At 53.5% G+C, this 21,101-nt stretch overlaps 1 protein-coding gene across 1 annotated transcript; it reads left to right on the forward strand.

Annotated features, from left to right (window-relative positions):
- The first annotated feature begins 7,021 nt into the window (after window positions 1–7,021).
- Window positions 7,022–8,530, forward strand: KCNA2 (potassium voltage-gated channel subfamily A member 2). Its single transcript, XM_072844920.1, has one exon. The coding sequence runs from the start codon at window positions 7,031–7,033 to the stop codon at window positions 8,528–8,530; it is 1,500 nt and encodes a 499-aa protein (XP_072701021.1). The 5' UTR covers window positions 7,022–7,030.
- The last annotated feature ends 12,571 nt before the right edge of the window (window positions 8,531–21,101 follow it).

Consider the following 21,101-nt stretch of genomic DNA (forward strand, 5'->3'; position numbering starts at 1 on the left):
AGACGCACAAGCTTTTGAGCCAACGGGCTTCCTTTCCAGAGCGGAAAGCGCTCGCGCCTGGCTGGAAGGAGGCTATTGATTTCTTTTCCGTTCGCTAATTTGGCTTGTCCTGCCCTTTTTGTTTGTGCAAGTGAAATAAAGCGGCTCTGAGAGCCTTTTAACTGGAGCGGCTGGAGCAGCCCAAGCGGGAGGCACCTGCCCAGGACCGATGCTCGCCCTGCGCCAGCCCGGCAGCGGGTCCATTATCTCTCCTGGAGCGAGCGGCAGCCTGGCATGAAATATTCACAATCATGTTGATGAGCTCCCAAGCCCTCAAGAACTGAAGTTCGTTACCATGTTTCGGTTGAGCTAAATGACTTTTATTTTCAATGAACGGTGCCTGGCTCCTATCAAGACCGGCCATCCAGGCTGGTGGAGCATCTTTGGAGGCAAAGATGTTGCAACTCAGCGATCTCAACCAAACAAGAATTCAGAGCGGTACCCAAAGGAGTTCTTTTTAAAATAATCAGATATTTTATTATGAAAACCATCTTGGAGAAATACAGAGGGAGAATGTATTTAAAATTAACTTTGCAGCCAGGCGATGTTTGCTGTTTTCCCTTTGGCCGTGATGTGCCTACCCAGGGACCAGGAGATCCTCCCAGGGACCGGGAGATCCGCCCAAGGACCAGGAGATCCTCCCAGGGACCAGGAGATCCTCCCAGGGACCAGGAGATCCGCCCAAGGACCAGGAGATCCTCCCAGGGACCAGGAGATCCTCCCAGGGACCAGGAGATCTGCCCAAGGACCAGGAGATCCTCCCAGGGACCAGGAGATCCGCCCAAGGACCAGGAGGTCCTCCCAGGGACCAGGAGATCTGCCCAAGGACCAGGAGATCCTCCCAGGGACCAGGAGATCCGCCCAAGGACCAGGAGGTCCTCCCAGGGACCAGGAGATCCTCCCAGGGACCAGGAGCCCTGCCCAGGTCCTGCAGAGCCCAGATGGGGGGAACTGCTCTGACCTGTCTCACCACGATATTTTGGGATCCACCAGCAGCATCTGCTATGGAAGAGCAAAGTCTGCTCCGCAGGTCCAGGTCACTTTTTTCCCCGGCTGCCTTCATTTTTAGATGCTGTGCCACCGCATCGGGGTCACTAATGTCTCTTGGTGTCCCCTCCTCTTGCCACCACGCACCGAGGTGTGGGTGCTGGTGGTGCTGGGGGGCCAGGAGCTTGGTCCTCTGACGTAGGCAGCGGTGGGAGGTCGGATGCTTTCCCTGGAGGGTGACTCACAGCCCTGGGAACTCGCTTACAGCTTTCACAGCTCCTAAAATGACACGGGGCCCAGTTATGTCAACCCCTACGGCAGAAAAGCCGTGGCTCGGATGGAGATGGAGGCTCGGGCGCCCTGCCCCGTCAGCGCCTGCTCTGCTCGGCACCGTGGCCAAGCCTTGGTCCAGCTCAGCTCTTCCTCCTGGCACGGCTGCTGGTGTCCACCCCATCCCTCAAAGCCCCTCTGGCCTTGCAGGAGGTGGCATGGGGTCCCCAGGAGGGACACCGTGGGGAGATGCCATCGTCTGAGGCTGTGCAGGACGTGTGAAGGTGGTGGGACAGGGTCTGTCCTCTCTGGAGGGAGCAGCTTGGCTTATGGCAGCACGGGGAAACGCTGGTGCCCATCCCGGGTGACGCAGCGTGAGGCCAGGCGTCAGTGGTGCTTTGCAATGTGACTCTGGGGCTTGAGTTTTGCTGTTCTGGATGAGGCCAGTCCTGGGGACACCCTGCCCTGTGGGTTTCATCCATGCCCCCGCAGCACTACGTCACAGAGCATCCCCCAAACCCACCACCAGCAGGGTACTGGGGGGAAAGGGGAAAGAAAAACACAGTTTTGCTTTGTGTTTGTATGGTGCAGGCTGGCTGCAAGCCCATGAGTACCAGGTCTGAACAGCCTTTGGGGGCTTCCCTGGGAATAAGGGCGGTAAAGCAAGGGGAGCTCCTCTGCTTCCTGATGGGACCTGGACACCAGATCGCCCGGTCCCTGGGACAGCCTCACGCCAAGTGACTTTCCCAGGGCCGCACACACAGATGGGGTCAGGTTTCCAGTTTGGATGACTATAAAGTCCATTTGGATAGGAGAAATATTCCAGAAGGGACTTATTTTTTAATTATAATATTGATGTGAAGACATCGGCTGGTTAAATCCACGTAAACCAGACAAGTGGGCGCAGTGCATCAGCTCGTCTAGTGCTCTGCAAGGCTGGGTTACGCCTGGAGTTGTCAGCGTGGCTGAGGGAGGCGGGTGCCGACACACAGACTATAATAATAGCTCCACAATTAGGAGAGTAAATCAGGAGAGCGTCACTCAATTCAGAGAAATTCCCCTGATTTGCTAGAGATGGGATTTTGGCTCTCTGTAAGGAGCTGGTGATGTTTATATGAAAAATCCCCCTGGTTGTGCAAAACCTTCGCAAGGCGGCAGCAGGAATAAGTTAGAAATTCAGCTTCACTTGAATTGTTCTCTGCCCGGCCTCAGTTTCTGCATATTGCATAACGATTAGCCTCGGGCAAATAATTTTCTGGATTCAACCTACCCTGCTATGGCAGATCTGCCTTCAGAAAAGGCTAAAACGATGCAGATGACATTAAAAATCCCTCATCCGGAGCAGCCTCATGGCCAGCTGGATGCATGCAGTAAGAAAACCCCTACGTGCGAGGGCTGTTCGTGGCAGGGAGCGAAGGATTCCTAATTTGCCGTAGGGTTAGAAATTAATTTTCAATATTGGCAGCTGGCTGGGGCTTGGGGAAATATATTTTTGTTTTGAGATCAAGAGGGGTGTTGGGAGGAGCAGTAGGCGATAGCATCCCCCTCGCACTCCCCGGTGCGGCACCCAGTCTCTGTGCCACCCACTGCTCCTGGCACCTCGGGGAGCTAAAATAATATGGTTTAGCCCTGCCGTGTCCCCACACCCCCCTGGTTGGCTGCGCATTACACTTAGCACTGATTTTCTTGGGTACTCAGAGTGGTCCGTGCCCTCCTTTGCCTCCTCAGGCTGTTGTCCCCGGGGCGATCGCCGCTGGCACTGGCAGCCCCTTGCAAATTTGACCGCTGCACATGGGAATAGAAATATTTCCATCACCTCCTCCAGCGCTTGTGTTTGCTGGGTGCCAGATGCCTTGCAGGACTTGTTGCTGCCCTGATGCTCTTCATGGGGCCATGGGGTAATGGCAGAGTGGTCCAAGCGGATGCATCTCCCTCGTGCAGGGGACGATCCATAGGTCTCATACGCCAAGTTTGTAGGAGCTTGGCCGTCTCCCTCCTTTGGGGGTGGGAGATGCCTCCTTGTGAAGGGAGGTCGGTAAATGCAAAGTGATATAAAATTATTGCTTTTTACATCCTCACCCCAGCCAAGAGCAGAGCAGCGTGGTCCCCGCGAGTCCGATCCTGCCCCATCTCCTTCCCCAAAGCTGCGCGGAGCTGGTGATTCTCCATCCCCCAGATCTCCCCGAGCAGATCCAGGCTATTACCAAGAATATGGTATGGATTGGAGCCGCATGGTAAAGCAGCATCACGTATCCAGGGATATGATTATTTCCCAGTGGTTGAAATCTAGGTCTCTTGCTTGGGAGGAGGGAGGCGGGGGGGAAAGACGCTCATATTAATCTTATGAATATTCATGGAGAGGCTCTGCTGCCTTTGGAGGCTGACTCCCGGGGTACGAGTTTGGGGGGCTGTAGGTGAGAGGTGCCGGCAGCGGCGCGGAGCAGAGCGGCTGCTTGTGCATTCGCCGCATGCCTGACTGCAGAGCCAATTGTAAGTTCGTGCCTTTTTCTCTCCCCCCCCCTCCTTGCATCCTTTCCCCCCCCCTCCCCGCCGCTGCCCTGCTTCAATAAAGCCTGGCCACAAACTGTGCAAATGGAGGGATTCGTGTTTTAGTCGCAAATACGACCTTGTCCTCGAGGCGTGCCGCCCGAAATCTCACCCCTCTGAAATACAGGCACGGCTCCTGCCTGCAGTGATCTGTGCAGGCAGGGAGAAAACTGAGGGTCTCTGGGCAAATCTTCTTCTTCACCTCCTCCATGCTGCCCCCCAACCCCCAAATTTGCATGATTTAACCCCAAAGATGCTTGGGGAGGGGGGGTGTTTGCCAGGAAAGCATGCGATGGGGAGAAAGTAGGAGAAACTGAGTGCTGGGATGTGTGATGTCAACTCAGATGATGCCATAACCATTTCTGATAAGCACCAAGCATCGCTGCTTGGATTTGGGCTCGGAGGAAGGAGCCTAGACCTCATCCCAAATAAAAAGCAACATGTTAAAAAAAATAAGTAAATCTCTGTGCTGTTAAACAAACCTGGGGTGTTTGGGGAAAGGAGAACAGGAAGGAGAGTTTACGGGCAGGAGAAAAACTGTATTTAGGAAAAAAAAATCAAGGTTGGTTGATTTTTGGTGAAATGGGGGTTTGTGGCTGCGGGATATTTTTTGCAGCAGCAGAAAGATGGTGTTGGTGGTGTTTGAGGATGCTGCTCGGAGGAGCCAGGGAAGGTCAAATCCAGCCGAACTCCTGAGCCAGCCGCTGGGGAGCAAGCGGAGGGGAGAAAATGCAGGAAAAGGAGAAAAACTGGGACAAATGCAACCTCCTCTCCTCTGGGCCTGGCAGAAAAGGGTTAAGAGAAGCGGTTGAATGCTGCAAGCCTTGTCAGGGTTGTACTATTTTTTCTAGTGCATAAGGAGAAGGGAGAGGAGGGTTGCACAGAAAGGGGAAATTTCCAAGAAAAGAGGGATCTGCGGCAATATCTGCACCTCGGGTGGTGAAGAGAGGAACCAACAGGCATAAATGGCCTGGAGACGGCTGAAATCTTTGCCGAGGAGACTGGGACCACGGGGTTATTTTCCACCTGCCTCCCCTATCCGGTTCTGTAATCCTGGCTCAAAGTAGACAAGTCGAGTTGGAGCTGAAGAAGGGAGGTTAGAGGGTTGTTTTTTTTTTTTCTTTGGGAGGGAAAAAAAAAAAAAAAAGAAAAATTGAGAGGTTGGTTGGACCTCTCCGGGTTGAGCATCTCCATGGTGTGAGGCAATGCAGGATGATCTAAATGAGCGCTCGTTAGGAGCAGGGATGCTGATGACCCGGCACCGACCGGGACTGGAGCCTCAAGATCCCCACGAGAAATTTTCCCCACCGGAGTCGAATTCCCCCGGGGGTGGGTCGGCCGGGGGGTTGGCTTTTGGGAGGACGGGGAGGGCGGATGCAGGTCGCGTGGGTCCCACGGTTGGGCCCACGATGCTCGGGGCTCCTCGGAGCCATCTAGGGGGGCAGGTGGTCTTGGGGGGGGGCCAGACAGGGACCGGTGGGGGGATTCGGTCTCGCGGATGAAGCCGGAGCCTCCCGAATCACCCGGGAACGCGATGCGATGGCGTGGGCGCTGCGCCCGGTGGGTACCACCGACTCCTGGGTGCTCGGCGGTGGTGGGAACCCACCGTGGCTTTGCAGAGCCTCAGCGGCCGGGGGGGCTGCGTCCTTCCCCCCCTCCCCTTCGCCTGGCACCGGCTCCCACGGGCAGCCCGGCCCCGCTGCGCGCCGTGGTGCTGAGCGAGAGCGGAGGGAGACGGGGCTCTGGTTTTTTCCGCCTTGCCGCTAGTGTGCTCTCGCCCTCCTCTCGTGTTGCAGTGCAGGTTGGCCAGGCAGCGGGCAAACAGCTCGCAGGGAGAAAAAAAGGGGTGTCTGGAGGAGCCGGGGCTTTGCAGCTGCTCCTTTCAAGCCCCCAGCAGCTTGCTACCTTCTTGGTGTTTTTTCCAGGCGATGCCACACCTCCTGAGGACACTGGGGACATTGGGTTTTGCTGAGCTTAGCATCTTTTCACCGTCGTACCGAAGGCATCAGACAGACGCTCATCTGCCCTGAAGTGCAGATCTGCAACAGCTACCGAGAAGACTCTGTCTCTCTGTCTCTCTGTCTCTCTGTCTCTCTCTCTCTCTCCAGTCCAAACCATTACAAGACCTGACTTCCACCATCTGGGAATCTAACCCCTTTTATGTCCCTTCTCCTTTTTCTACGATGACTCACCATTATTTTTAACTTTGAAGAGAGAGGAAATTATGGGGATCTTGGAAGCCTGTATTTCTCTCTAGGATTTCCCCAGGGTCAGATAATCGGTGTTACTAAGAGACACTAAGATTTGGCTTCTCCAGGTAATGTGATTTGTTTTCTGTGTGCCATGGTGGTTTGCAGAGAATGACAGGAGCTGGGACACCAGCGGTCGAGGAGGGGGACTGCAGTGGTCCGCGGGGCAGCTTGCACCGGCGGCTGCAAATTCCGGCAGCCGCAAAGCTTGCCCGGCTGGCTGCAGGCAGGGAGGGCAGCATGTCGCCTCGCCGCTGTACGGCCAGGGCGAGAGGATTGGGAAGATGTCGAACTTAAAACCGGAGTTAGAGCTTTCCTAGAGGGTAGATTGCCTGAGATTGCACGGTTAAATGTTAACCCTTAGCTGCATGCCTGGAAATGAGCTGAGCCTGGTCTGCCTCTCCCCGGCGCCCTGTGGGGTCCCGTTGCCACTTCAGGGCTGGATGGGGTTATTTTTCTTCCTTCCTTTCTCTTCCCTCCCTCCCTCCTTTTAATTTTTCTAATTGGAATTTTTATTTTTAGCCAAAAAAAAAAGTTCTGGTTTGCCAATGCCAGTTTTTTTCCAGGCTGGTTTTGAATAGGTGACAGTTCCTCAGGTGTTTTCTCTCTTCCACCTAATGGGTTTAGATGGGAGTGTTGGAACTCTGTCCCAACGAAGGCAAATTAACCCCGCCGAGGAAGGGGATAGACATGCTAGTGAAGGGAGCTGCTCTCCTCCCCCCAACTTTACTTCATCTCTCTCTTTCTCAGCAGGGGCAATTTTCTTTCCTTTTTTTTTTTTTATTTTCTCTTTTTTTTTATCATCCCTTCGCCTTTTCATGAGACACTTCCAAACCTACGTACCTGTCCTTCTGCAGGATAGTAGCCCTGCCCTGAATCCGATCCCACCACTGGGCACTGGGAAGAGTTTAGCATAAGGATTTCTTTTAAACCCCAATATGACAGTTGCTACCGGAGATCCTGCAGACGAAGCTGCAGCTCTTCCCGGTCACCCGCAGGACACCTATAACCCCGAGACCGACCATGAATGCTGCGAGAGGGTGGTCATTAACATTTCGGGTCTGCGCTTTGAGACACAGCTCAAGACACTAGCCCAGTTTCCAGAGACCTTACTAGGGGATCCTAAAAAGAGAATGAGATATTTCGACCCGCTCCGGAATGAGTATTTCTTTGACCGGAACAGACCCAGCTTCGATGCGATTTTGTACTATTACCAGTCTGGTGGGAGGTTGCGGAGGCCGGTTAACGTGCCCTTAGATATCTTCTCGGAAGAGATTCGTTTCTATGAACTGGGGGAAGAAGCGATGGAGATGTTTCGGGAGGATGAAGGCTACATCAAAGAAGAGGAAAGACCGTTGCCTGAGAACGAGTTTCAGAGACAAGTGTGGTTGCTCTTTGAGTACCCTGAGAGCTCAGGCCCTGCCAGGATTATAGCTATTGTCTCCGTCATGGTGATTTTAATCTCCATCGTCAGCTTTTGCCTGGAAACATTGCCCATTTTTCGGGATGAGAATGAAGACATGCATGGCAGCGGGCTGAGCCATCCCCCCTTCTCCAACAGCAGCATGGGGTACCAGCAGTCCACCTCTTTCACAGACCCCTTCTTCATTGTGGAGACACTTTGCATCATCTGGTTCTCCTTCGAGTTCTTGGTGAGGTTTTTCGCCTGCCCCAGCAAGGCTGGGTTTTTTACCAACATCATGAACATTATAGACATCGTAGCCATCATTCCCTATTTCATCACCTTAGGGACGGAGCTGGCTGAGAAGCCAGAGGATGGTCAGCAAGGCCAGCAAGCCATGTCCTTGGCCATCCTTCGAGTCATCCGCTTGGTGCGGGTCTTCAGGATCTTCAAGCTCTCCCGGCACTCCAAGGGGCTGCAGATCCTGGGGCAGACTCTCAAGGCCAGCATGCGGGAGCTGGGCCTCTTGATATTTTTCCTCTTCATCGGCGTCATCCTCTTCTCCAGCGCCGTCTACTTTGCCGAGGCCGACGAGAGCGAGTCCCAGTTCCCGAGCATCCCCGATGCCTTCTGGTGGGCCGTGGTTTCCATGACGACTGTTGGCTACGGAGACATGGTCCCCACGACCATTGGGGGGAAAATAGTGGGTTCCTTGTGTGCCATCGCTGGCGTATTAACGATTGCCTTACCAGTGCCCGTCATAGTGTCTAACTTCAATTACTTCTACCACCGGGAGACGGAGGGAGAGGAGCAGGCTCAATATTTGCAAGTAACCAGCTGCCCAAAGATCCCCTCTTCCCCTGACCTAAAGAAAAGCAGAAGTGCCTCTACTATTAGTAAGTCTGATTATATGGAGATTCAGGAAGGCGTAAACAATAGCAATGAGGATTTTAGGGAGGAGAACTTGAAGACAGCCAATTGCACCCTAGCTAACACAAACTATGTGAATATCACCAAAATGCTAACCGATGTCTAGTCGCTAAAATCTAGTAATGTATTTAAAGCTGAAGTGGAACAATTGCAGATATTGAGTGCTGCTCTGCATTGTAGTTAATACAGTATTTTCTACGGTGTATATTTGGTTCTGCATGGGAAGCAATAGCTGTGTAAGTGACTTTTAACCTTTGATTTCCACACCGAATAAGCGTTCGTGCGAAAAAAAAAAAACCAAACCAAACCATTTTGTTTCCCTCCTCCCATCCCAGGCTTGTGGGTTTCCAAAGATACGGAGCCGATGGGCATTTCGAGCAATGGGATGGGGATGCGGGGGGCAGCTCCGGGCCAGCCCGGGGTACCACGAACGCCGGTCCCTGTCCTGCGGAGCTGGGTGACAGCCAGCTTCCAGGCATGGGAAACGGCTGGGAAAGGTCAGGCAGAGCTTCATGAAGGGAAGATGCAGTCGTGTGTCCGACTTGCTTGAAGGCTCGGGTTTCCGCCCCGGGAATGCCAAGTGCGAACGCATCGCCCAGGCTCATGTTTCATAACTGAAAATGCTGCATGCTGCAATAGTTTCAGCCACTGCAGTATGCCAGTGTGAGGCCCATGGGAGGGATAATTAGTATGACAGCACATTATTTATTAAGTCTTAAATTTTCTATGCTAGGCATCGGGAGGGACGAGTAAATAAATCAAGCGCTTCAATTTTATTTATTTATTTAGATGACACTTCCATCACCAATATTTCCAGGATCACCAAAGACACCTCCACTGACACATTGAAAATGAGTTGGAAAAAGCATCTTTTTTTATATCTATATATAAAACTGGAGCAACTATGCTGTGGCCTATAATATATTTATACTGCAGTGAAATTTAACCAGTAATACAGTACAGCTGCATGGATATTTGTTGCATGAATCTGAATATTTAATACACACACAAATATATATTTTCTTAGTAGACTACACAGTATTCATGTTTATAGTGTTTATAGATTCTCCAGTGGCTCGAAGGAGATTCATGGAAGTTAAAAAATCTCCATTATATTTAAAAACTGGATAGGAAGGCATGTGCTGACAACAGTTTGATAGATAACAAGGCAAAGCCTGAGTGTCCGAGCATCGAGACACGAGAGCCAACTAATGCGAGCGAGGGAAGGTGAGCTGAAAGTTAAACACCTGCATTCATTATAGGGCGAGTAATTAGTCATTAATCTTGGTGTCAGGAGCAGAAACCACGGCGGATCAGAGAGGGCGTGAGGAGCAGGTGGAATAGCAGGTACGGGCTCTCCTGACTTGTCTGTTCAGCAATTTTCAGCCGTTTCCCGTACAATTATCATGTGTGTGTATATAGATATTTGGAGAGCGACTATAGGGCCAAATCCTCAGCAAACGCGAGCACTCGGGGCACTGGGGGCTTCCCGGCTCAGGGGTGTTGGGATGGTGGGACGCGGGCGGGAGCAGGATGACCTGCCCCGGGGCACCCATGGGATCACCAGGGCAGGGTGCGTTTTGGGCTGGAAAACTCCTTTTCAAACACGTAGAGCCTCGGGGCCGGTGGTTTATTTCCTTATGGAGGAGGGGGCATGTGCTGAGGCTGGGATGGGTCCGAGCTTGCGCCTCTGAGCCTTTGCTTTGCCTTCCTCCAGGGTTTTTAGGAGGGGTGAGTTGAGGTGCAGAGACCTCAGGGTTGTCTCTGTTTCTTCTTCATCCCCGGTGTTATTTGGGGAGAGGTGGGAGCTGTCAGTCCAGGGGGATCTCGTCTGCTTTCCCCATCCCCGTCTGGATTTCCTTGTGTTTTCCCCCCATTGCCGACAATCCCTGGGGCCAGGTGCCCCGTTCCTCAGCCAGGTCAGAGGAGAGGGATGCAAACCTCTTCCAAGATCATGGTCAAGCAAAGCCTCCCCAGGGTGTGGGATGGGGTTTAGCAGCCTGTTGAGTTGGGGTGAATTTGGGCGGAATTGGGGCATGGCCAGTGCTGTACTGCTGCGGTGAAGCGTGGGCACAAGGAGGGAACCCCATTGCAGAGCGTGTGAGGGACGTCAGTCAAACCCTTCCTGAGCTCAGAGAGGAAAACCATCCTGATAACAATAAAATAAACGGTGCTAGCGTATTCTACAGCAATGGTTCAAAATGCTGCTTTAGGGCCGGATCCATCTCTTGAGCTGATGTGGCTCCACTCGGCCAGGTGGAATCACTCCTCATTTTTATTTGATTGATTGATTGATTCAGGCCTAGCTATAATTAATACCAAGTATCCATGGTTAGTGCACGAGCATCCTGGCTTCTGCTTGGTGCAGAGGACCAGCAGCATCAATGCGTTGGTTCTCAAAGGTGCTCAGCACCACGCAGCATGGGGCCCCCCGGCCTGTCTTTAATTACATCTTGTTATATTAGGAGCCCTCTCCTCCCTCTCTGCTGCTGCAGCTCTGAAATGGGAGCCCCTGAAGCCTGTTAACATCTTAAACACACACAAAAAGAAGCAATGCGACCGAAAGCAATAAATCTCTGCTTCTGAAGCTCATCCTGTTGAATGGGATGGGGCTGGCGTAAGCCACCAGCTCGGGCGCGATTCCCAGGGCGGTTGGCCAGCTTCCATTGATCCGGCTTGCGGTGGGTCCGTGGGGATGTGAACTTGCACGGGGAAGCTGCCTGATGCGCTGGGATTGTGCCCACCTCACCCATGGGTGCCCCTAGCACCGGGCAATCCCATCCCTAGTGTGCGGGAAAGCACCGAGGCTGAGGGCAGGTTGCTGCAGGTTTTTTGGGAGGATGCTGGCACTCAATGAGACTTTGCAAAGTGCCTGGTTGTTTAATGCCTGTGGGCTTCAGATGATTTGGGGGAGCGTTTGCCAAAGTACTGGGCGCATCTTGGGAGCGTGAACACCGTTGTGGTTCGGTAAAGGAGGAAGATCATGGGTTTTTTGGGAAAGGTGTTGTTTTGGGCACGGTGTCCCTGCAGGCTTTCTGAGGCTGGGCAGGAGGGGAGAGCGGGTCCGTGAGCAGGATCAGGCTCATCCAAACCCACTCACCAAGCTGGGGGTCCCGGCTGCCTTGGGAAACCCCAGAGCCATGTCGCAGGGATGAACGGGGCCAAAGAGCAAGAGGCCACGTTCCTCCTGTCGTCACCAATGTGCGCTGGCATCTGTCCCCGTGGCGGGGGCCAGCACGGCCGGTCCCTTCCTTAGGGTGGATCCTGCACCTCTAGCATTGACCCAGGCGGGTGTTCCTGGGGAAAACGAGCCCTGGCGGCAGAGCACCTCTGGGCTGCCCTTGGCACCGTGTTTGGGAAACAGGGAGAACACCCAGATAAGGGCTCGGATGTTTGGTTCAGGGTAAAAAAGGTCTGTGGGGGCCGTGGCTGGAAGCGATCCGTCAGGCTGCACGAAGCAGAAGGGTCCAGGTTTCTCCCCCGCACAGAGAAATGGTTCCCCTATAGCTTTTAATGGGATTTGTGCCTGCAGGTCGGAGCTCTAGTGCTATTTCTAGCTTTGCTTCTGACTCACTGATGTGATCTTGAACCAGTTTTTCAGGAGGAGACTGTGGGGTTTTTTTTTTCTTTTCAGCTTTTTTTTCTTGAGGAATTTGGTTTGAGAGACTCTGGGCCTGTTTCTGCAGAGATGCTGAGCATCCAAAACTCCCCTTGACCCTAAACGGGTGCAAAAATGAGCTGCAAAGTGGCTCAGACTGAGGATGCGAAATTAGGGACCGGGGAGGGGGACAGTCCCACCACCTACGTCAGATCGCATCGGGCCACCTAACGTAGGTGCCCTGGTTCCTTTCCTCCTCCTGTGGAGATGTTTGCCTCTCTCCAGGGCTGGGATGGAGGACTGAAGCTCTCTGGTCTGTGGAGGTGCTCCTGGGCTGGCACCCAGAGGAGACAGCGCCTGTATTTTAGTTGGGTCCTTTTTGCCGTGGTTTTGGAGAGATGGAAAGTGGTGATTACAGCGCGGGTTGTCTTCTAACATCCAACCGCATGCCTGAACCTGTGAGCAACCCATCAGCCTTTTAATATCTTCCAAAATCTCTGCTAAGGGCAATGGGGTGAGGCTCATATACCGGCTGGACACCACCAAGTGATTAGGGCTGCTAGGAAAAAAAAATCTGTATGGGGCAATGTATTTTACTGGGAAAACTCATCTCTGCAGCAATGTTTTGTGTCAAAGTTGTACAGATTTGAATACTGAGCTATACGAAGAAAAGGATCTCTAGATCGGTGTTATGAGAGTGTAGCACGTGGGTGTATAAATATGGGCATATTTGTGCATAAATATACAGAAGGAGAGAAAAAGACAGAGGAGGAGGAGGTATTGCAGGAAGGGCCTTGCTTTGTTATCAGATAATTCCTGGGTCAGCCCTCGAAATTGCTGCCAAAGTCTTGTAGCTTTTCCAGAGCTTGCACTGCACTTAGGGACGGGCCCAAGTGAAGAAGGAGATCCGGATCCGGCCTTGGAAGCGGGAGCATCCCGAGGGGCTGGTGGCATCCGGCTCCACGCATCCCTCTGCAAACCGGCAGCTTTGCAGCATCTCTGCTCTGGATCCCGAATCCCCAGCTTGGGCCCGTCACAACCATTTCTGTGACTATGTAGGTGAAACCAAGCAGAAGTCGAAGGGATTTGCTTGCGATGCAAGCGCTGTGCTGCACCGGCTGGGGTTTTTCAGGGTTTTTTTTTTTTTTGTAATGGATGCATTTTCAGTTCCTCAATCCGTGCTGGCTTTGGGTCCCAGGGTGGTGGCAAGAAGCATCTCCTGCTTTGGTTTATCTTGGGGTCTACATCCATGGGGGGGTCCCAGCGGTTTCTTCTCCCAGTGGGAGCTGGTTAGCATGCTGCTAGGGCGAAGGGCTGAGGGGAAAGGAGAGGACGAGTCAGCCCCAAACTGTTTTGTTTTGCACCCAAAAAAAGGCTGTGGCTCCCTCCTTACACCCTGGCAGCATTCAGCCTCCTCCATGTCCCCATTGGGGACCGGCTGCTGCCCCTCACCGGGAGCCCTGAGGGGGGACAAGGTCCCCCCCATGCACCAGCCACTGTCCCGCCTCCGGCCACAGCACTGCCCTTCCCCAGCCCCGTGCGAACGGCACCCACATGGCCTCGGTCTCCCCGTGGTGTTACTGCTTTTGGTTGCCCAAATTTCATCCCCCTTCTCAGAAACGGGTGCTCTGATCCTGCCGCATCCCGTTGAGGGGGAGGGGGACCAGCCTCCGGTGGTGTAAAGCATCCCTGAGAGCACAGCACGGATTTACACCCGGGGACAAGATCCCCCAGCCCAATTGTATGTGATGAGAGAGAAATTCCTTACCCGTGTTTTTCCTTTGCGGGGGAGGATAATTTGGCTTGTAGGAGCTGCTGGACATCATGTCACCACGCAAGGTCCACGCACATGGACCCTCGTGGGGACCACGTCCCCTGCCCAGACCTGCCTGGCTGTCCTGAGCTTGGGGTTGGTCTTTTGGGGTTCATTTTTTTGTTTTTGTTTTTTTTTTTTTTAATCTTTCTGCTGCCTGTAAGACTGTAATTATCCGTTTGCACTTGCTCCCTCATTGCTTGAGACTGCGCTCTTGTCCTCCAATGTCATACGCTGAAGCGCAAGGGGAAAAAATAGGTATTGGATCAACCCTGCATGCGGTGCCTAATCTGAGCGGATCGATAGGAAGAGGAAATCCAAGAAGGACTCATCCTAAGGATGCTGGAGCTGAACCTTTTGTTTCCATGGTTACGGGAGAAATGGGACCAGGAATGGAGAGAGGCCTATAAACGGTTAAAGGAGGACTCTGGGAATTTCAAGTCATTTAACCATGCGTTTGCTAGACAAAAATTTAGACACCAGCTGTATCTGAATTGCACAGTGTGTATAGACGTTACTGCTCTTATTGACGATGTGGGGGTGTCCTGGGGGTCGGGCGGATCTACGGGCTGAGAGGCACCCGAGTCAATAAGGCTGACCGTTGTATATAGGTATACAGATCTGTGTACATACGTATTCCAAATGAGCATTTGCTGTCTGGTTTATCATGAGTGTATATAATTTATTCTTCACAGAGTATCACAATTTTTGTAAATATCGGCACTAATTAAGAGGAAATAAATATGTATATTATTGAGGAGTTATTTTGATATCAGTTCTGTGGAGGGTGGGAAAGAAAAAGACAAGCAACTGTATTTTTGGTAGATTGGGTATTTTTTTTCTGTATGTCTAAACCTTCTATGAGGAAAGAAAGAAACAGCCTGAACTGTGGAAAAATCAGTTTATGCTCCACCATGAGCCAGTCTGCAGGGGCTGCTGGAGAGGGAAGCCCCCTGGGAGGAGCTGATGGGTCTCGGTGATGGGCACTGGTGGGGACGGACACGCTGCTTGGAGCGTCCGGGATCCCCCGTGGGATTTGCTCCAGAAAAGCTCCAGCAGCAACGCAGGCGGAGGGGAGGGGGCTGGAGCCGGGGTCAAGCCCACATTCCCCATCGGTCCCCACTCCACCAGCTTGGATATCGGCCGCGTCCGTGCAGGTAACGGGGAACGGGCGGTGCTGGGGGATAAACCTGCTCTTGGGAAACCTCGTGGGCACCTATGGGTATTTTTTTTAAGCTGGCAAATCCCTCTTGGAAGAGGGAGAAGCAAACAGGCAGGGGCGGTGCCAGTAGCATGTCCTCTGCGGGGTTACAACCCTCATGTCCCAGAGATGTCTCCTAGGAGGATCTCCAGCAGGGAATGGGGGTGGAATCCCCCGGGACGGGGCCGGCTCCTCTTGCAGAGGAATGGTTTGTTTGCTGCATCCCCAGGGAGCAACTCTAGCAGTATTTTCTCCTGCTGTTTTGTCCTCTCCTCCCCACGAATGTCTTGGGGCAGCAAAGGGGGGGGTGGGCGTTGGGGGCCCTTGGTGCTTGTGTTTCGAGCTTTGATCATTTGCTTGGTGGCTTTCACAGGCCAGGGCTTCCCTTCTTGCAGGGTAGAGCCGAGGTAGCCCACCTACTCTGTGCTCATGGGATGGAGAGTAAAACGTAAGGAGAAGAGATCCTTCTCCCATGGCATGGGTTGGTCCTGCTCGGCTCTGGGAAGTGGCAGCACCTTGTAACCCAAGGGTTAGCACAGCAGTGCTCGACCTCCATCTCAGCCACCCCCGAATCCCCTCGTACTGGTCGTGGAGGAGGCCCTGGTGTGGGCTCAAAGCCAGGGTCCTTGGGTTTAAGCGTCACTTGTGCCAGTAAGGCCACTGTGTGACCCAGGCGATGTCATGTGCCATTCCGTGCCTCAGTTTCCCCGTGTGTAACACGGCTTGCTAAGCTGTCTCCAAGGACCCAGCAAATTGCAAAGCTTAGCTCAATGTTGGGACAGCAAAAATGCTTACATGGGTGGCTGAACCCGTGGATGGATGTTGTTAGGAGGAGAGGAGGTGTTTAGGAGCAGTCAATTCTGAACGTTTAAGTATGGAAAACCATTTGGGTGCGCAAAAGGTAACACAAGTATTTCTGAGCAGTGCATCCCGAGCGAAATGTGACAGTATTTGCTATAACGCTGAGTGGAAGCAGTCCCCAAACTGGGCCAGTTTGTGTTCCTCAGCCCCATTTCCAAGCCCAGGAGAAGCTCCAGCCAGCTTCGGCCGATGTCAAACCCTTCCCTTATCTGTGTCCTATTGGCTTGTGGGCTCATAAATATCTAAACACAAAGTGGTACAAGGAGTTTGCAGAATAGTCTGCTCTGCACAGGCTCTCCGAAGAGATGGCAGGAGGGGGCTGCGAGGCAGATGATACAGTAATTATTTTAAATTGCTGGTCTATCAGTGTGCTGCACCATCTCAGCTGTGCTTGGAGGATGCGGGAGATGCCATCGGGGGTGTTGCATCTTCCTGCCACTCGAGCTGCTCGTGCTTTTACACTGTTCAAAGAGACGAGGAGAGGGGTGGAAGAATTACACCATCCAACAGGGAGACCTCCCTGTGCCTGGGCAGCCCTTTCGGCCCCGCCATCGGCAGCTCCCAGCTCGTGATCCCGACCGCGGCGAGCGGCCGATCCCTGCTGAGCGCAGCCTGGCTGGTTACGCCTGTGCTAAATGACCTACTTTCCTCCACTTTCTTTGCTGAGTGTTGCCTCTCTGCCAGGCGAAACCCCACGAAACCCCTCGCAGATCGGCTCTGGCTCATAAATTAAAGAGGTCTCCAAGGTAGCACAGTGTTCCTCTTCAGCGCAGGGAGGAACACGCCGCACGCCTTTGCAAAAGCTCCTTGTCCCGCTGAGGGGCTCCAGCCCTCAGAATCCTGCTTGTTTACATTGAGGAAGGAAAAGATTCAAGTGCCAAGAAAGCACTCCCTCTGTTACTTGTCCTGGAAAGCTCAGGATGCTCAAACCCCATTACAGCCCATCGCGTGTGCCCCAGGGACAAGCGGGAATTTTTAGCCCTCCTGGCTGCTTGTTAGCGAGTCCGCTTCCATTTGGCAAAGTGGGCACTCGGATCTTCAGAGCATCTCCTGGACCAGAGCTGTGAAGAGGCCATTAAGTAAGATGCTGAGAGCGGGGAAGGGAAAATGATCCTGCACCCGGGACGCTGCCACCCTCCTGGTGATGCTCTGCGGATACCCGGGGCGGTGGGGCTCGGGCGGGAGCGGACGCAGAGTCAAACCGTCGCTGCTGCAGCGCCATCAATTCGGAGTAGCCTTAACCAAGCGGCTGGGTGCAAAAAATTTTGCAAGGGTGGGCGTGTGAAGTGGGGCCCCCGCAGCCTATCTTTAGGCAACCTCTAGGCAAAGGTTCGGTGCTTGCACAGCTCTCGCCGAGATGCACATTTATCCCGCAGCTCTGGAAATCAGGCCAGATCCCTCGTTCTCCTTCCCACTTTCTCTTACTCCGTCTTCTCCCTCCTTTGCATTTGTGCTGGGTGTTGAAAAACCTATTCCTGGGAGCAGTGCTCTCATCCGCACCCCGGCACAGGGTGCGGGGCAGGAGAAGGGGACCTTGAGGCAAATGAGAGCAATATCTGGGTGTATTAAAGAAACATAAATCTACGCTTTTACAGATGCAGAATTGAGTCTGCTGGGGCCCCGGATCTATGAAGCATTAGGGCAGACAAAATAATGAGGTGTGATCCAAGGATTAAAGCCAGCTCTACCCAAATATTTAGAGCTACTACCAAGTATTTAGGCCTCTGGCTCCAATGTTACCCCGATTTCCCTGGGAAGGCAGGCACCCAGCTGCCTTTCTCAGCCTGGCGTGCTGAGGTCCCGCTTGGACGTCGTGTTGCCCTGTGCCTCTCTGCTGGGGAGATGCAGAAAGAGCCGCGGTGAGACTGCCTCAGCTTTTTATTCTTAAAAATGGTGGGAGAAGCTGGGTCCAGGATGCCTGGGAGATTTACCGAAGGCTCAGTGGAAGGTTTCCCCCCTCCTGATCTCTGTGGCTTGCTGTCGTTGGGGCAAAGCTTGCTCACCGCCCCGGGTGAGCACAGGGGGCATTGATCCAAGCCAGAACTGCATGATGCTCCACAGACGAGTCTTGGGGAGATTATTGGTTTGAAGGATGGTTTGTCGAGTTTGTAGGGACCCAAGAGGATTGGGCACCGCAGCCTCAGGGTTAGCAAAGAAACCCCAGGGCTGGCGAGAACCCAGGGCGTTTGTTGACCTCCTGCTTTAATGCAGCCAAAATCAGTTCCCGGCAAGAGCAGCGCTGGGGTTTGGGGAGCTGGAGATGCCAAGGTCAACCTGCTCCTTGTATCCACATGGAGATCGGCTGGGCATAATCCACGAGCTGCCCCCGCATCTGCCGCAACCTCCCTCCCACGATCGCCTCTCCACTCCGCAGGCACCGGGCAGGATCAGGCCCCAAGGACACGGTTTTTACCCAGCAAGAGGTGAAGGTGGGAGGCAGGCAAGGGAAGCAGAACAAATCTATTCTGCCAGGCACCTGCTCCCTGCCTTGCAAAAAAATGCCGACAGCGCATCGTTTGAGAGCGTAGCCTTTTCCGCTTAGGCGTGGGGTTGTCTTCCACTGTCCTTTTATCCTTGGCTAATTAAAGGCAAATCTCTGCCGAAGGAACACAGTTCTTCATAGTTGAGCCTTAATAACTAGAAAGTGGTTGCAAATGCTTGGAGGCAGCTGCAGAAATCCTGGGCAGAAATAACATTTTTATCTCGCAGCTCACCAGCTTTGGCTCTGGGGATAATAAATTTCTGAGTTATAGAAGGAGGCAACAGCAGATATTGCCCCGTGTTGTCCGAGTTTACACAAGGATCAGTTGGATGGACTGACTAAACTCCCAAGTCATCCCTGGGGAGGACTTCAGAGATGCTGTGGCCATGGTGAGGTCCCACCGATCACCTGGGTCCCCGGGGATGCCATGGGGACCAGCTTGGGTGAGCCCCATCTGAGCAAACGAAGGTGTTTGCTGATCTCTGGGCAGGCAATTCCTCTCATCCCCAAGGAGATGCCTACAGGCAGCTGAATCCCATCTGGAAAGGGCATCACCCCTCTGTAGCTGCTGGAGAGGAAGATGAGGGAGGCTGGTCCCAGGTCCTTGAGGTTGGGTGAGATCTTTGAGAGCTCCTGGGTCCTGGAGAGCCCAAAACCAGGGAGGGTGGAAAGGGCAGAGCGAAGATGGACCATGGTGCTTGCCTTCCCATTTTGCTGTGGCCGCTCTCTGCCCCCTTCCAGCACTGCACGGTGGGAGGACTTTGCTCCAAACCTCGTGTTTTATCCCCAGGGGAGGGCTGGGCAGCCCTGGGGGAAAGGAGCGGGGCTGGAAGCTGCTTCTCCAGCTTCAGCTGTCTAAGACCAAGCAGCCTGGTCTGCTGGGGTTACCTGGGGCTCTGTCTGCGCTCAATGGAGAGACTGGCACCTCCGAGGGATGGGGGGATGAGGCTCCCCTTGGCTGTTGGCCTCCCTCCAGCAACTGCACAGGGGGTCCAGATGGTTGCAACTTCTTCCACTTCCAGACTAGTCCAATCCACGCTCTTGAGCATTCACAAGCTGGGTATTTCCACTCTTTAAAAGGCAGAAGGAGAATTTAACCCTGAAGGACCTCCATCAAATAAGAAGAATGCTCTGCACTTGTGTAACATCTCCTAGCCAGGCAGCCCAAAGCACTTTACTCACAAATGTTTTTAAAGATTTTGGGTTCCTGTAATGCCTTGAAACCCTTAAGGATGAAAAAAAAAACAGCGGAGCATTTGGTATAGCAGGGCATAATTTCATGAAGACAGACACACACAAAAAAAAGGTTGTGGCATCCAATAAGGCTGGCAAGAGGCAGGCAGGCATTGATAGTAACTATTATTATTCTGAGGATGACGTTACGTGGCTCTTACACAGTGCTTTTCATTAGTAGCTCTAAAGTGCTTTAGGAAAGAGGAGATTCAGATGTCTTGACCGTCTGCAGCGATTTCAGTGGAGGAGCACAGGCGATGGTCTTCTGCAGAAGCTCTCACTGCAGCTTTACTGGTTGCAGGGCAAGGGCCTCCTCTGCTCAGCTCCCAGCCACCCTAATGGCATTTTATTTATTATTCAGCTTCTAGAAGTCTCCCTGCGCTGCACGGCCCAGGGATGTGGTCCTGACAAACCAGTGCAGAGCCGGGGGGACACCCCTTTCATGAGCAACCCCCTCCCCTACAGCCCCCCTGACATTCCCATTCCACCTGCAATAAATGCAGCAGACTGAGGTGAAAATCTCAGCGGTTTAGCCCATTTGCACATTTATGCGAGCGCTAGCCTTCCCACAGTGGGAAGGGATGCAAGGTCCCTGGGAGGGGGGACGCCCCCATGGTTTCGGTCTGCCGCCCCGCGGGGTTTTGCTCTGCGCAGACTGTGCAAGGACAGAGAGAAAGGGCATTGCAAGAGCTCCCTGGCACGGCTCTGCGGTACAAATTCCCCTCCGGTCTTCCTCCCCGCTCTGGCTGGGGGCCAGGCAGGTAACATTAGCTGCCCTCCACCGTAGCCCGATGCGGGTGCGAGCTCGGGCTCCGGGCACCCGGGACCGTCCCTGAAGCAGCAGTAGCTCCATCCTCGCAGCATCGGGCAGAGCAGCCTGCTCCGGGAAGGTCCGTCCTTGCCTTCGCTCTGCCCGCTGCATCCATGGGCAGGGAGGAGCGGCTGAAGGTGAGCTGGCCTCATGCACCGGCTCGGTGAAAATACTGCTTTGAAAACAGCAAAAGCCCAGCCCAAAGGCAGCTGGTGCCCGTGCCTCATTTTTGGGGCTCCTGGGTGCACTCCGAACCCACATGAATGCTCCTGCGTGCTGCTGACATTCAGCCGGTGTTGGAAGGAGCCCGGGCGCTGCTGACTGTCTGCAGGGGGTTTGCAGCGAGCTCGGCCTTGGCCCGGGGGCTCCCACTGCACGTAGCCCCTCGCCGTGTGCGGGACTCGGGGGTTTGGTTGCCTTTGCTGTTTGGCTCCTTTAGCATTGGAAAATCTCCTCCGCATTGGTTGGCAGGTGTGTACCCCAACGTGTGGGCACCCAGACCGGTCCACGACCATGAGACATGTGCGTGGACACGCTCCCTTATGCATGGACATGCAAATACATCCATTAAATCCCAGTGAGCGCTGGTTTCAGATCCCTTCCCCTCCGTGCCCCAGTTCAGCCTTAGTGATGATGCTGTAGGGGAAAATAGCTCATGGGTTTAGCTCAAGCGGTTCC

The sequence above is a fragment of the Ciconia boyciana genome, chromosome 23 (assembly GCF_034638445.1).
Source record: "Ciconia boyciana chromosome 23, ASM3463844v1, whole genome shotgun sequence".
NCBI lineage: Eukaryota > Metazoa > Chordata > Aves > Ciconiiformes > Ciconiidae > Ciconia > Ciconia boyciana.